The sequence below is a fragment of the Patagioenas fasciata genome, chromosome 1, assembly GCF_037038585.1.
Source record: "Patagioenas fasciata isolate bPatFas1 chromosome 1, bPatFas1.hap1, whole genome shotgun sequence".
NCBI classification, from domain to species: domain Eukaryota; kingdom Metazoa; phylum Chordata; class Aves; order Columbiformes; family Columbidae; genus Patagioenas; species Patagioenas fasciata.
This window is the reverse complement of record NC_092520.1, coordinates 163,547,974-163,560,960: the sequence shown is the minus strand read 5'-3', so window position 1 is coordinate 163,560,960 and position 12,987 is coordinate 163,547,974. Positions and strand designations below refer to the sequence as shown.

The 12,987-nt window shown below is 36.1% G+C and overlaps 1 protein-coding gene across 1 annotated transcript in view; it reads right to left on the bottom strand.

The window, feature by feature from the left end:
• Positions 1-12,987, bottom strand: part of OTOGL (otogelin like) — an 87,854-nt gene that overhangs the window by 21,331 nt on the left and 53,536 nt on the right. The window contains exons 27-36 of the mRNA XM_071803950.1: positions 12,758-12,914; positions 12,186-12,212; positions 10,316-10,483; positions 8,366-8,644; positions 7,342-7,459; positions 6,020-6,099; positions 4,818-5,087; positions 2,683-3,353; positions 1,835-2,012; positions 1,216-1,358 (exon numbers count right to left, since the gene is read on the bottom strand). Coding sequence (XP_071660051.1) covers positions 1,216-1,358; positions 1,835-2,012; positions 2,683-3,353; positions 4,818-5,087; positions 6,020-6,099; positions 7,342-7,459; positions 8,366-8,644; positions 10,316-10,483; positions 12,186-12,212; positions 12,758-12,914 — 2,091 coding nt within the window. The remainder of the gene's footprint in view (positions 1-1,215; positions 1,359-1,834; positions 2,013-2,682; positions 3,354-4,817; positions 5,088-6,019; positions 6,100-7,341; positions 7,460-8,365; positions 8,645-10,315; positions 10,484-12,185; positions 12,213-12,757; positions 12,915-12,987) is intronic.

Sequence of the window (12,987 nt, the reverse complement as noted above, 5' to 3'; positions counted from 1 at the left end):
AGGAAAAGGAAAAGAAAAAGAAAAAGAAAAAGAAAAAGAAAAAGAAAAAGAAAAAGAAAAAGAAAAAGAAAAAGAAAAAGAAAAAGAAAAAGAAAAAGAAAAAGAAAAAGAAAAAGAAAAAGAAAAAGAAACAAACAACACAATTAACAGAACAAGTTGAGTTAAAAATATACAGAAAGACAATGCCAATAAAATCACCTGCCCTGAAATTTGGTGAAACTGCTATTTTACCCAAGGCCTCTTTCAGCACAAGATTGTAGCTCATATATATCGCAGCTGGCTTTTAACTAAACAGCTTTAACATTGAGACCAACTCATTGCCATCATCACAAGACTCAGCATACACTGCAAAGCCCTTTCAAAAAATATTTCTTAAAGAACTGCACCTCCAGATTTCCAAACCCCGTCTGCTTATGTGAGCTGTGTTCACACCTTTAGACTGCAACCAAGAAACAGTGAAGAGAACAATTTAAAGGAAAACTTCTAAAACAGTGTAAGACTGAAGACTTAAAAGAGAAATGTGCAGTTGCCCAGTGTGAGTAGATAAGAGACCAAATAGGGACGGGAAGGAAAGAAGCTTGACGAGGTTCCTCATCAGGAACTTGCTTATCCACAAAACAAAGATCGAAATACAAGCCTGTTGTGCAATGGTTGCATAGATTAGGACTCTGGACAATGCAAAGGAAACGTGTGTACAGATTCTGAGGATGAGACCAACCTGACCTATACTGCGAGACTGAAAACAGAGTGGCTGCACCCCACTGTAGGCAATGCAGAGAGTGAGACAACCAGAAAAAACAGCCCATCACAGTGATCCCAAACTCATTAATACCTTCCTAAAATAAATATAAAATATTTTTGTGACTGTTCAAAATATTTTAGTGTTTTGACTGTACAAATTCGAGGCCTCAAGAAGATTTGTGGGTGGAGAGCCTGAAAATATTCAGAAGTTTTGTCACATCCGATAATTTAAAAGGAACCTACATTTAAATTTCCTTATAACATAATACAACAATTAAAATTTAAATAGATAAAATTTGTTCATCTAGATAGTATGATGAAGCATGCTCCTTGAAAATTAAATAACTTGCCATTTTTCTATGGGTATGGCTTTTGTCTCAGAGTTTTAAGTGACATATTTTTGCAGAATTTCATATCTACAATACAAAAATTCAAGAAAGTATTACAGTTATTGTGGAAATGCAAGAATCTTACCTGATTAGCAGGACATTTTTCAATATGAGCAACAATAATTTCTCCCGGTAACTTGACTAAAATGTAGGAAGCCATATTGCAAAGGGCAATGTTGTTTCCATCAAATGTAATAATACTCAGTTCTGACAGTACAGAACATTGACCTGAAAAAGAACTGTCATTTAATGAGGTTACCACAAAACCGAACATGAGGCATCTCTAAAAACCTCTGTAAAAAAAAACTTCTCTAAAAAATCTGTAGTTAGAGTTAACTGAAATTTGGGGGCTCTGGTTTTCAGAAAATGCCAATATTTAATTTACTTTCTTTACAAAATGTTGAAATCTCACCGTTTCCAGTGAAAGAAATTCTGAAAAGTCTCAGCTGGAAAATGTTAACATTTATGTTGCAGATTTCATTTTAATGTTTTCATTCAAAGCAAAATATTTTTACTGTCTTGAATGTTAATTCAAAGATACCCAAACATTCACTGTATTTTGTTCTGTTTTGCTGATGAACAGCTCTTTTAAATTCATTCCATTGTTCAACCTCATATTCTCACTGTAATAAACCCTTAATTTATTACTTGAAATTTACAGATACAGGCTCTATGTTGTATTTAAAAATAAAACTGTGACTTACAGGGACATTTCCATTCTGGGCAACAACTATCAGTGTTAACTTGAACTGGCATTCCTCGAAAGCCACAGTCTGGCTTCTGCACATTCTTCGGGCAGTTCCTTGAAAGGTTGTATAACATCCAACCCATATTAACACATACATACTGGCTACATTTGTCAACAGGTTCAAGGTATCTTGGCTGTCATACAAGGGAAAAACAACCAGAATCAACTTTATATTCATTGCCCTTATGAAGTCTAAGTGATCATTGTCCTGCTCTGAGACAGGATCAGCCTATCTATATGACTCCTCACTGGCTAATTTGGAATGAATTGGTTTTGTGTGGTTATAATAGGTGAATATGATGCACATCCATTCATCCATGTGCTCGTTCCATCTAGCTTTGGTGGAATACCCTTTGTAAAGCATTATGCATTGAGGCTATTATATTCAGCAATGATCTGAAGCATTTTAAGAGATACAGAATCATGCATTCCCATAATTTTAAATTCTATGACAAATAATTAAATGGGGAAAAAAGTCAGAGTGAGATTATGCAGAAACCCACAAATTTCATGGGTTATGATTTTTCTGTACCTCAGAAATATATTTTGCTATCCAGAATCAGCACATAGCTTTAAAAGCCATTTTTTTTCAGGGCAATACATCCAGGTTACAGAATATACCACAGCAGCATAAGAGCAGCGATACAACAAACTTCTAAGTATAACAGAGTACTTTAAAATATACAAATAAAAACAAACATAGGAAGTATTTGATATCTCTGGTATTACATATGTAGCATAACAGAAATGGACTGAAAAGCACCATATATTTTAACACATAAGGGTAAGTAAAACTGATCATACCACACATTCAGATGTTGCATCTGGAACTCCAGAAAGAGAGAGATTTTTCACTGAGGTTGTATTTCTTGAAAAAGACGAACTCTGAACTGCAGATACTGTCAGATAAGGCAGGGAGGATTTCTCAGTTGTGGTTGACTTTATCTTGGTAACATTTCTGTGCTCATGTGAAGTCTGACCACTTCCTAAAATATCCACAGTTCTTTCAAATGAGGTTGCATATTTGACTTCTGAAGCTGTAAATGAGGTACTCTTCATCTCTGATAATGGATTTGTAGTACCAGTTGTTTTCATGACCATCATTTTTTGAGTTTCTTTAGTACTCTGTGAAGCTTGAGTCACTGCAGGTGTAAATAAAGATTTGTGTGACACATGTATGGGTGTTTCTATGGTGGTAGGAACTGAGGCTGAAGCTGTATAAAACTCCAAACTGGCAAGAAAAGCATCAGAGGTTTTTGTAGTATTCCTAGGGGCTACAGTAGTGCCAGAAGCAACTAATAAACTGGCTGAAGAACTAGGTGGTATTTTTGCAAAAATGTATGGTGCTTTTAAGGACGTAGCATTCACTGTTGGGCTCATGATCAATGGTGTCGTGGATTGAGTGATGATTCCAGCTGATGTGGCTGATATTGTTCCATCTTCTTCTGAAGAACTTACTGGAGAACTTTGGTTTCCTAGAGAAACAGTAGAGATACAAGCGGTCTTAGGAGAAGGTGAAGACATAGAGACCCTGCTGGACTGGCTTTCTAAAGCGGCTTCAGGAATTTTAGTCATTAGTAAAGAAGGCATTACAATAGATGTTTCGAGTGCTGCTGAAAGGCTAGTAGAAGGGCTTATTAATGTAGAAAAATCTACAGAAGAAGTTGCAAAGTGTGGACTTTTTGAGGTTCCTTGTGTATCTAGAGATGAAACTGATGTTTGAGTAACAGTTATATTTTGTGTTAATGATGATGTCATACTGACTGAGGTTATCAATGGAGAGCTTGTAGTATGAGATGTCACAGAGGATGGTACTGATAAAGATGATGACCTTGTAAAAGAAGGATCTTTAGGAATAAAAGCACCTGAACTTTGTGCCACAGGGTCAGTGGTCATTAATGTAGCACTTAGAGGTAATATCCATGTCCTAAGAGGGAAGACTGGCTTCTTAGAAATCGATGACACTGAAAAGGAATCAATGTGCATTATGTATTTATTTTCTGTCAAGGATTTACTTGCCTTAGACATATCAGAGACTGTTGGATTGACTAGAAGAGTGGAAGTAGTGGAAGGTACTTTATAAAGACTTTTGGAGGCAACTTGTGGTGAAGATACGGTTGTTATGGGCAGAGCAGCAGAAATATGGCCTTTGATTAAGGGAGAAGTCTGCTTGGGAACAATCACTGAAATTTCCACTGGAAACAGCTTTGGAGAAAAACTAGTTAAATAACTTGTATTTAATTATATCAGAGATATTTTAGACAAGGGGTTTGCTGTTTCAAAGCATGAAACTGTGATTAATTGAGGAAAACTTATCTCAAAGCTAGCAAATCTAGTAGTTACAGGAATTTGAGGAGCAGATGAAGTCAATGCAGAAACAGGTGTTAGGTGAACTGCCGTTTGACCAACACCAGACTTAGTTCGAACAGATGAAGTAGATATAGGAGAAGGAGATGTGTTTAGTGTCAGCTGTGAACCTAGAAGAAATACAGGTCTTGTGAAATTTGCTCTGCCAGCCAGCAAAGCAAAGACACTGCAGAGGGTACTTCTGCTCCCTTAGAATGATTTACTGAAGGACTCCTACTCTTCCCAGTCCCTGAAGGCACCTCAGAAGTGACAGAAGAGGGCTTGGAGGTTAAAGTTGTTAATGCTGAGGTAGAAGGAACAGTTCCTAACTGAACAGTTGATGTTTCAAGTGGAAATGGGACTGCCACTAGGGAAGTGGGTGTTAATAACACAGAACGTGTTGGAAAACAAATTGCACTGAGTTGTTGAAGCTGCTGTTGTAATGGGTAAAGTCCTGGATGCAGCTGAACTGACAGTATGTGATGTGATTGCTGAAGCCTGAAGAACAGTTGGAAAATCTGAGGAAGAGATGAGTTTGGAAAGGACAGTAGGGCTGGCTGTGCTGGGAAATACATCAGAAGGTTCCACTGTACTTGGTAATGAAAATGTTGAGTAGGTGGCTGCATGAGATGCTTTCAGTGAATAAAAGTCTGTAATGGACTGTGCCGACATATTCATTCCCATTAAAGTTGTGTTTGCCTTCATGATTATTTTGTCTGTCACACCGACATGAGTTGACTCAGTCCCTGAAGTAACAAATAAAGGAGGTATGTGAGGAAATCTCTCTGTGGTAGCACCCATGTGAGAGATTAACAATGAAGGTTTTGTTCCAGTTGTTGATTCTGTAGGTGTCACAGGTATGCCTAAAAGAAAAAAGTCATGTTTCACTGTCTTTTATGGATTATTGGTAAAGAAAAATAGCAATATCTATCTCTACTCAAGTCCCATTTAAATATTGGCAAATCAGACCACCATTTTGTTGAGAAGATAACTTGCCAATGGTTCCATGTTACTTGATGACTTTGAGGAACTCAGCTATCTCAAGAAGTTTCCTAATTTTATTTGCAAAAGAAGTAGCTGATTTTTTTATTATTAGTGAAAACTTTAATTTTGCAGAGCAGTTTTGAAGTAACAAATTTAGTAAATCCAAAATAGTAAAATATTTGAAATAAAGATATCTTTGGAAAGTAGTATGCTATATAACTTTGTACTAGCAAATATCAGGCATTTAGGTATTGTACCAGCAAATATCAAGCATTTAAGTATTTAATTCAAAACTCAAAAAATTAAAAAAAAAAAAGAGAGAGAATTAAAATGTAATTGTTATATTAAAAGAATACTGTATCCCCAAAATAAGCAAATAATGCACTGTCTTCACACACCAGAAATGACAAAATAGATGCACTGAGTTTGTTAGTGGTGACACATCAACTGAAAAGTCTTAAGTTTTTTTGCCACAGCAGTGTTTCTTCCATTTGGGATCTTTCTCTTACATACATATGATATACTAGCAGCATATAGCCAAATATAGTTGTGATGAGTATAATACCACCACAAAAGGTTAAATTTAACACACTATTAGAGAAATGAAAGAAATCAACTTGTTTGGATATTGGAGATGTACTTGGGATGACTGCGAATGGAGTCTCTGTCCCAGAGAGACATTCTGCAACAGAAAGGTATTCTGGTGAAGTGCTTAACAAAAAAATCCCAAGAATGTACATTTGATTAAAACCTTTCCTGGGATCTGTAAAGTGATTTAGAAAATTAAACCAATAAAATAAAATATACTTACAGTCTTCTGGATAAACACATTTAAGTGTGACTTCATCAAGGATCATGTTTTTGGGGCAGTATGGCAAGCATCCTTCAACCCTTTAAAATATTGTGTAGTTAATTCTAAAGCCACAGTAGAAATATAGATTAATTTTAAATTATTTTACTTTGGCAAAATTAAACATTTGAATGTCTTCCCAACAGAGTCCTGAGAACTTTCCAGTGTAATGGTGAACACAGCATTTTGAGGCATTTTAATGTTAAAAAAAAGACATTTAACAGTACAATTCTGTTTCAAAATTGTTAATAATCGTTTGTATAGGCTGAAGAACATGATAGCTCTGGACCATTCTACTTTCACAACCAGGTGGAAGTTCAAATCCCTAAGCAGAAAGTTTTTCCATGGATGAAGAACTTCTCTATAAGACCACTTTTTTACCTAGATACATTTGAGACATTAAAATATTTAGACTGACTCCATAGAAAGTCTTGTTGTTGTGCACTTTGAGCATAGGAGAGTGCAGACAAGTCCATACATGTCCTCGTTTTTTCATTTTTGGGGAATTTTAAATAAGAAAAATATGACATTAACAACCAGTGTACCCATATCGAAAAAACTAAGAATAACAGAGAAAATTAGTAATGGTAGTAATATTCCTAATTATAAACAGAATATGCTAGGGAGGTATTCCAAAATTTAAAATATCATTGCTTTTTTTCCATCAGATTTTGTCTCTTGAGTTTTTAGGCATTTTTCCTTGTAGTTTATTGTGGCTCCATAGATGCCGGGGAGATTAACGGAGACACATCAGCTGTGTGAAATCCTTCAGGTCACACCAATGAGCATCTCCCAGTATAAAGTTCCTTTCTCTTACAGGAGAGGGCATAGTCCACCCTTATTATTCCTACAGTTTTTGGTCTCGGTCGTGTAAACAGGAGAGGTCGTCATTTACAGCATCGTGGGATGGTGGTTTAGGATCTGAATATAAATCTACAGAAGCGAATAACCTTCATTCAATTTAGTAGGTTTCTACTTAACCACTACCAGAAGCAAATCCCCTGGGCTATGTATAAACCCTCTTATTCTTGTGTTGAAGGATCACATGTAAACAGGAATATATACCGTGGGAAAAGAGAGGCTTGTTACAAATGTTTTCACACGACGTGTGAGAGTTGCTCACAAGAGAGATACTGAAATCTGGAGGACTAAAAATATATGGATATTGCAGCTGCAGTAACTTTCAGATAGCTCATGGTATACATATTAAAAAACAAACAAACAAACTAACTAACCAACAAACAAACAAACTATGGCAGCAATATGAGCTTAATTTTACTTACGGCGGAAGGAATTTACATGCTATTCCTTCAGGATCACCACATGTTTTAACACAAGGGTTAGCACAAGATTCATATCGCCATTCACACATCCTTCTATAAGGCACAGATGCATCAAGTTCTGAGAAAGAAGGAAAAGGTATTATTTATTGATTGTGTAGTCAATAAATTATAAATTTTATACTTTTATACACTGGCATTTTCAGAAAAATGAAAAAAAAAAAAAACAAGTAGAGAAATTTTTGAGAGCTTTCAAACATTTTCAGTTTCAACTATTTTAAGAAGTTCAATCAGCTAAAACACACTGAAGCTTCAAAGACACAAACAGCAACTTTTTTACAAAATACTCTGTTAAAAACCCTTAAAATTCAGTTAAACATAGTGAAGGTACTGCTGGTTGCAGAAGCAATAAGGTTACCCCATTCATTTAAAAGAACGGTTATCTATAGCTCACTAACAAGACATTAATGTGAATCTTTTTATGACACCGTATTTATTTTCCAAGAGTAAAACAATAAAAATGTAGTTCAAAGATAAACTTCTTATCATATCTGCAAAAATTAGAAAATAATAGCATTTGGAGGCTATTGGGTGGAAGACAAATCACAGAATCACAGAATGTTAGGGATTGGAAGGGACCTCAAAAGATCATCGAGTCCAGTCCCCCTTCCAGCGCAGGAACACTTAGATGAGGTTACACAGGAAGGTGTCCAGGCAGGTTTTGAATGTCTCCAGAGGAGGAGACTCCACAACCTCCCTGGGCAGCCTGTTCCAGTGTTCCGTCACTCTCACTGTGAAGAAGCTTCTTCTCATACTTAAGCGGAACCTCCTGTGTTCCAGGTTGTACCCATTGCCCCTTGTCTTACCATTGGTTATCACAGAGAAGAGCCTGGTTCCATCCTTGTGAAGACAGAATAGTAATTAAAAATAGGATAAAACATATTTGTTACTATCGCTGATGAAACACAAGTGCTCTGAAGGCCAGCAGTAAAAACATGCTTATCCCTGGAGATTATGTAGAATTTACCTTCAATATTAAAGCTACTCAAACGTTTGAATTCTTCTGAATCATCATACTTTGCCACTTTAACACCAGACGAGGTGAGAATGATGAAAAAGCCTTTTTTACTGTGCAGTTCAAAGGCGCTGAGCCCTGGACTCCAGAGGCCATGGTGGTGGAAAAAGGTGGCTCGTCTCCGAAAGGAGGCACTTGCCTGCCACTGTTCCAACCCAATGGTTTCATTGTCGTGTACATACAGAAAGTAGTTTGGCCTTTCAGCAGACTCAAGGGAAACAAGAGAGAGAACTTCCACAAAAGAAAAAAGAAAAAGAAAATAGTTCAATTTTCACAGAAAACAACCTAAAAGTGAGATTACAGTCTAAATATTGGCTGTTAAGTGGCTCCTTTTAAACAACTGCTTTTCACAAAAAAAAAAAAAAAAAAAAGAAAATTTCAGTTTTAGGTAACACACACAAAAAATTTTGAAATGCAGGGCCTAAAGCAGACTCAAATGATCACATAATCCAGAGTCACCAAAGAAATAATCAGTTAGATCTATACATTATATATTATTCTATAAATTACATATGTATATATATCATTATATATCCTATACATTCAGCCAAACTGCTACCAGCTTTTTAAATCATTCATACACAGTTTCAAATTTGGACTTTCTCAAATTGGGACAGTTTTTTCTCCATTTTGGACAAATGCCTGACAGTTCAGCTATACCAAAATTTCATTACTAAATAATAACACACAAGTATTGTAGTAACACACTGGAGTTTAGCTTGAGGCCAGGCTTTCGGTTTACATTCAACCATATCCAGCATTACAGTAAGAAAATTTGTGGCCAGATAGAAGACTCGACCCTCCATTTGCTCCACCTATGCCAGAAATCAAAAGTGAAGAATATTCTCTGACCATTTAAGAACTTAGAAGAACATTGATTTCAGATTCGGTTGTCAACTGGAATAAAGTCTTATTGTGTCTTTAATCCGTATGAATACCATCTCATTCCTCACAGATACGAAAACTGCCTGTGTGCTGCACAGATATAGTGAATATTTCTCTTACAATTTACATCAGTTGGAGATGTACAAGACTGATTCTTCTGTTCTATGTAATTTCTCCTTTCAAAATAATATCTAAAAACCTAATTTCTCCGCTGCAAAGCTGTCAACTGTTTGTGAAAATAGTTTCAAATTTGACTGTGAAAACAGCCCTTCTCTACGTTGATTTTTGAGAGTTTGAGATTTTTCAACAAATTAAATTCTGTGAGAAAGCAATGACAGAATCTGTATTGACTTAATTGACACAAACCAAATATATATGAAGAAAGATATTATGCAGAAAGAAAAATACTTAAACATGTTTCTTTTGGGTTGTATAGCTTGGACCAGTCTCTGATAAGTGAAAAACAGAGTTTAGGAATAGCTATTCACCTAAGAAACTTCCTTCTACATTGTATGGAGATGATGTGAACTAACAACGCAGGAGACAGACTGGTTGTTGTAAGTCGCACATTTTATAGTCCACTGAAAGTCACAAAAAAGAAGAAAAGATAAAGCAAAAGTGATTTTATTGAAGACAAAAGTATCCTACATTCATCTTCAGTGTTGATATTTACTGGATACATGTCCAAAATTTTCCGGTTTCCATTTATGCAAACTATATATTTTTTTTTCACTGAGAAATTCTATTTACTTGTTGTTCACAATACTTCTAAAAAATCTTTGAAAAGTCAGCTTTAAAGCTGGCAGAAAGGTTTTTTCAATATTTTATTCTTTAAAAAATGAGCATTTCTCCTCAAAAATAGAACACACAGTTTTGAAATGGGATGCTTCATCCTCATTGATTCCAGTAACTAAAAATGTCTAGACTGTTTGAAGAGGTAGAGAAGATGCAGCAAAAATCATTCATATAGTTTGAAAAATATGTATTACCATTAGCAAAATTGTTGAGAACACTTACATGAATCTTCATCTTTGAAAAGACCTGGAGTTATCATGAAACTGAAATATACGTTTCCATATGTTCTAGTTCTAGGCAGGGGAAATATCCTTCTACTGGATATGTTAGCCCCTATAATTGTGTCGTTCATTCCATAACTTGCCAAAATATAGGGTCCTTCACCAAGACCTAAGGGAAGAAAAGTCAAATAGATTAAAAAACAAAAAAAAAAAAAAGAAAAATTCTACTTGTATAACACACAAAACTTAAGTCTTAATTGACATAATATATTGCCTTAGATATTTCACCATACCTGGAATCAATAAATTTGGAACTACAGCTCAGTGCCTCAAGGTGTCACTCTGGAGTAGCTCTGTATCTCTCTATTCAATGTAGTCCCTTTTTCTTTGCTTTCTTCCCAGAATAAAAGAGGTTTCCCTTCCTTTTCAATATCATGCTCCCCACAAAGCACATGCACAGTATGCGAATATAGGACAGGATGCCACAGGAATTCAGTTTGTTGAATGCATACTACTCTTATTCCAAGGACAATACTTGGGCGACTTGTGCATAAAATGCTGTAACCAATCGATTTCAAAATATATTACATCCCAGTTCCGAAATTTACAGTAGAAGCACAAGATAACATCCTTCTAGAGCTTCTCCCTGACTGCCAGGATACACTGCATGGTGCATTAATCCACCCCTGCATTGAATATGATGAAGTTATTAACTGAGACATTGGGGAATACTAAGATCATTCAACACAGCTGGGCTACTGACCTTCACCCATTAAAAACAGAAGCAATGTTAAACTACATATAGTAAGTCAAGGAAAAAGCCGATCAACTAATTCAATTGAGTTTTTAATTGAGCCAGACTAATCTCTTTTATATGTCAATGTAAGAAGGAAAAATAAAACAAAGCAAGCCACTTCAAGGTGAAAATCTAGAAGATAATTGCGTAGTGTGACAAAGGTTCATAACATTTATGAGATTTTTTTTTTTTTTCAAAAAATCACACCAAATTAATTATTATTCCCATTACTCTTAATTCAGTATCATCACAGATGCATTACTTCCACACTATTCATTTTTGGAGAAAAGGACTCGAGTTTCCTTGTGCCATAGGCAATTAATTCAGCAAGGTGAAAATTCAAATAGCAATAGCCATGTATAACCTTGTAAGATGCATGCTACGTGTCAGTATTTTAATTCCTTACTAAAGTAGAATTGGCTGTTTGTGTCTATATAGGATAAATCTCAAGTAATACATGAGGCATTTCACAGAAAAACAGTATTTTAGATATCCATAGCAGAACAGGAGGGAAGACCAAGTCAGTAAAAATACATAATGGTATCAAATAAAGGAATATATTGCAAACTGACATGCAATACCTCAGGCTCATACAAGTCACTTCCCTTTTCTAATGGATTTGAAGGTCCGGTGAGCTCGAGGGATTGTGACTAAGGAATCCTAACCTAGGGAACAGGCAGAACGGAAGAGAGAACATCCAGCACTGCTGCAGCTGACAGAGATTATTCTCAGCACAAGCTCTGAAGGGTTTGATTTGCAGTGTGCACTGTATCACATTTCATCTGAGATTCCAGACGTGTCATTTTGCTTACCAGTATGATGTTTATTTCCATGCCACTACTGTCCCTGGACAGAGAGCAGAAAGGCCCATGGGGACTTGCTTTGCCAGCTTGCTGAGCTTGTTAAACTCACAAAATCAGAAGTACCATCAAAAAAAAAAACTCTCTAACCTGTGAAAGATTTGTTTCTAGCACATAGCTAGCTGGTACGCTAGAAAACACGAAGCATAAGTGTATTCAGCAAGACATATAAATATGAGTATGAATCAAAGTCAGCAATATCAAATACTATGTACCTTGATTGTAGTATTCACAGTCATAGGCTAAAATAAAAAAAAAGCACACTATTATTATTAAGCAACAACAGAATTTATGTATATTTGCATCCTAAAAATGTAAAATTATCTTTCATCAGCAGAAGTTTTATTTCCCATTATGTATTTCAAGCCAGTGACTTTATTTTCTTAGGCTTTTATTCAGTGACATACAGCTGTATTTAAATAAATGTTGCCAGGACAGCAGACCTAAAGGAAAAGTTATTCTATAGCTGAGAACCCTTCTCACTGCCAGTGAAGAGTAGAACAGACTGATTCTCTTTGCAGCCCCACATAGAACACTGGATATACCCCAGATCTGGTACACTGGTGCCTTTACAACATTCCACAGGGGCGCACCCTGATCACAGCCTCTTCAGTAAAACAGCAGAATTGAGTGTATGAGACTAACAACTAACATATAGGTAAACTGGAATAAGTGAAGAAGTATCTTTATTAGCCACATGCTTCTGTCGTATTTGTATTACTGGGCAGCAAAAGGCCAAATGTGCCTCAAACAGGAGGTCAGGTGCAAGGCCAGCCTTGGTACCTACCACAGAGTGAAGGAGATCGCCAGTGAATTGCTGCTCCTTGCTGGCAGCACTTGTGGGCATAAGCTGCAATACTGGTACACAAACACTCGCAGTCCCCACCAAGATTGCAGTTGCATGTATCTGTGTGACAATTTTTGACAAAAGAGGTCACATCAATCTGGGGGGAAAAAAAAGAGGGTTGGTGACTTAATTGCGTGAATTGCACAAATTCCTGTTGCACCATTTTCATC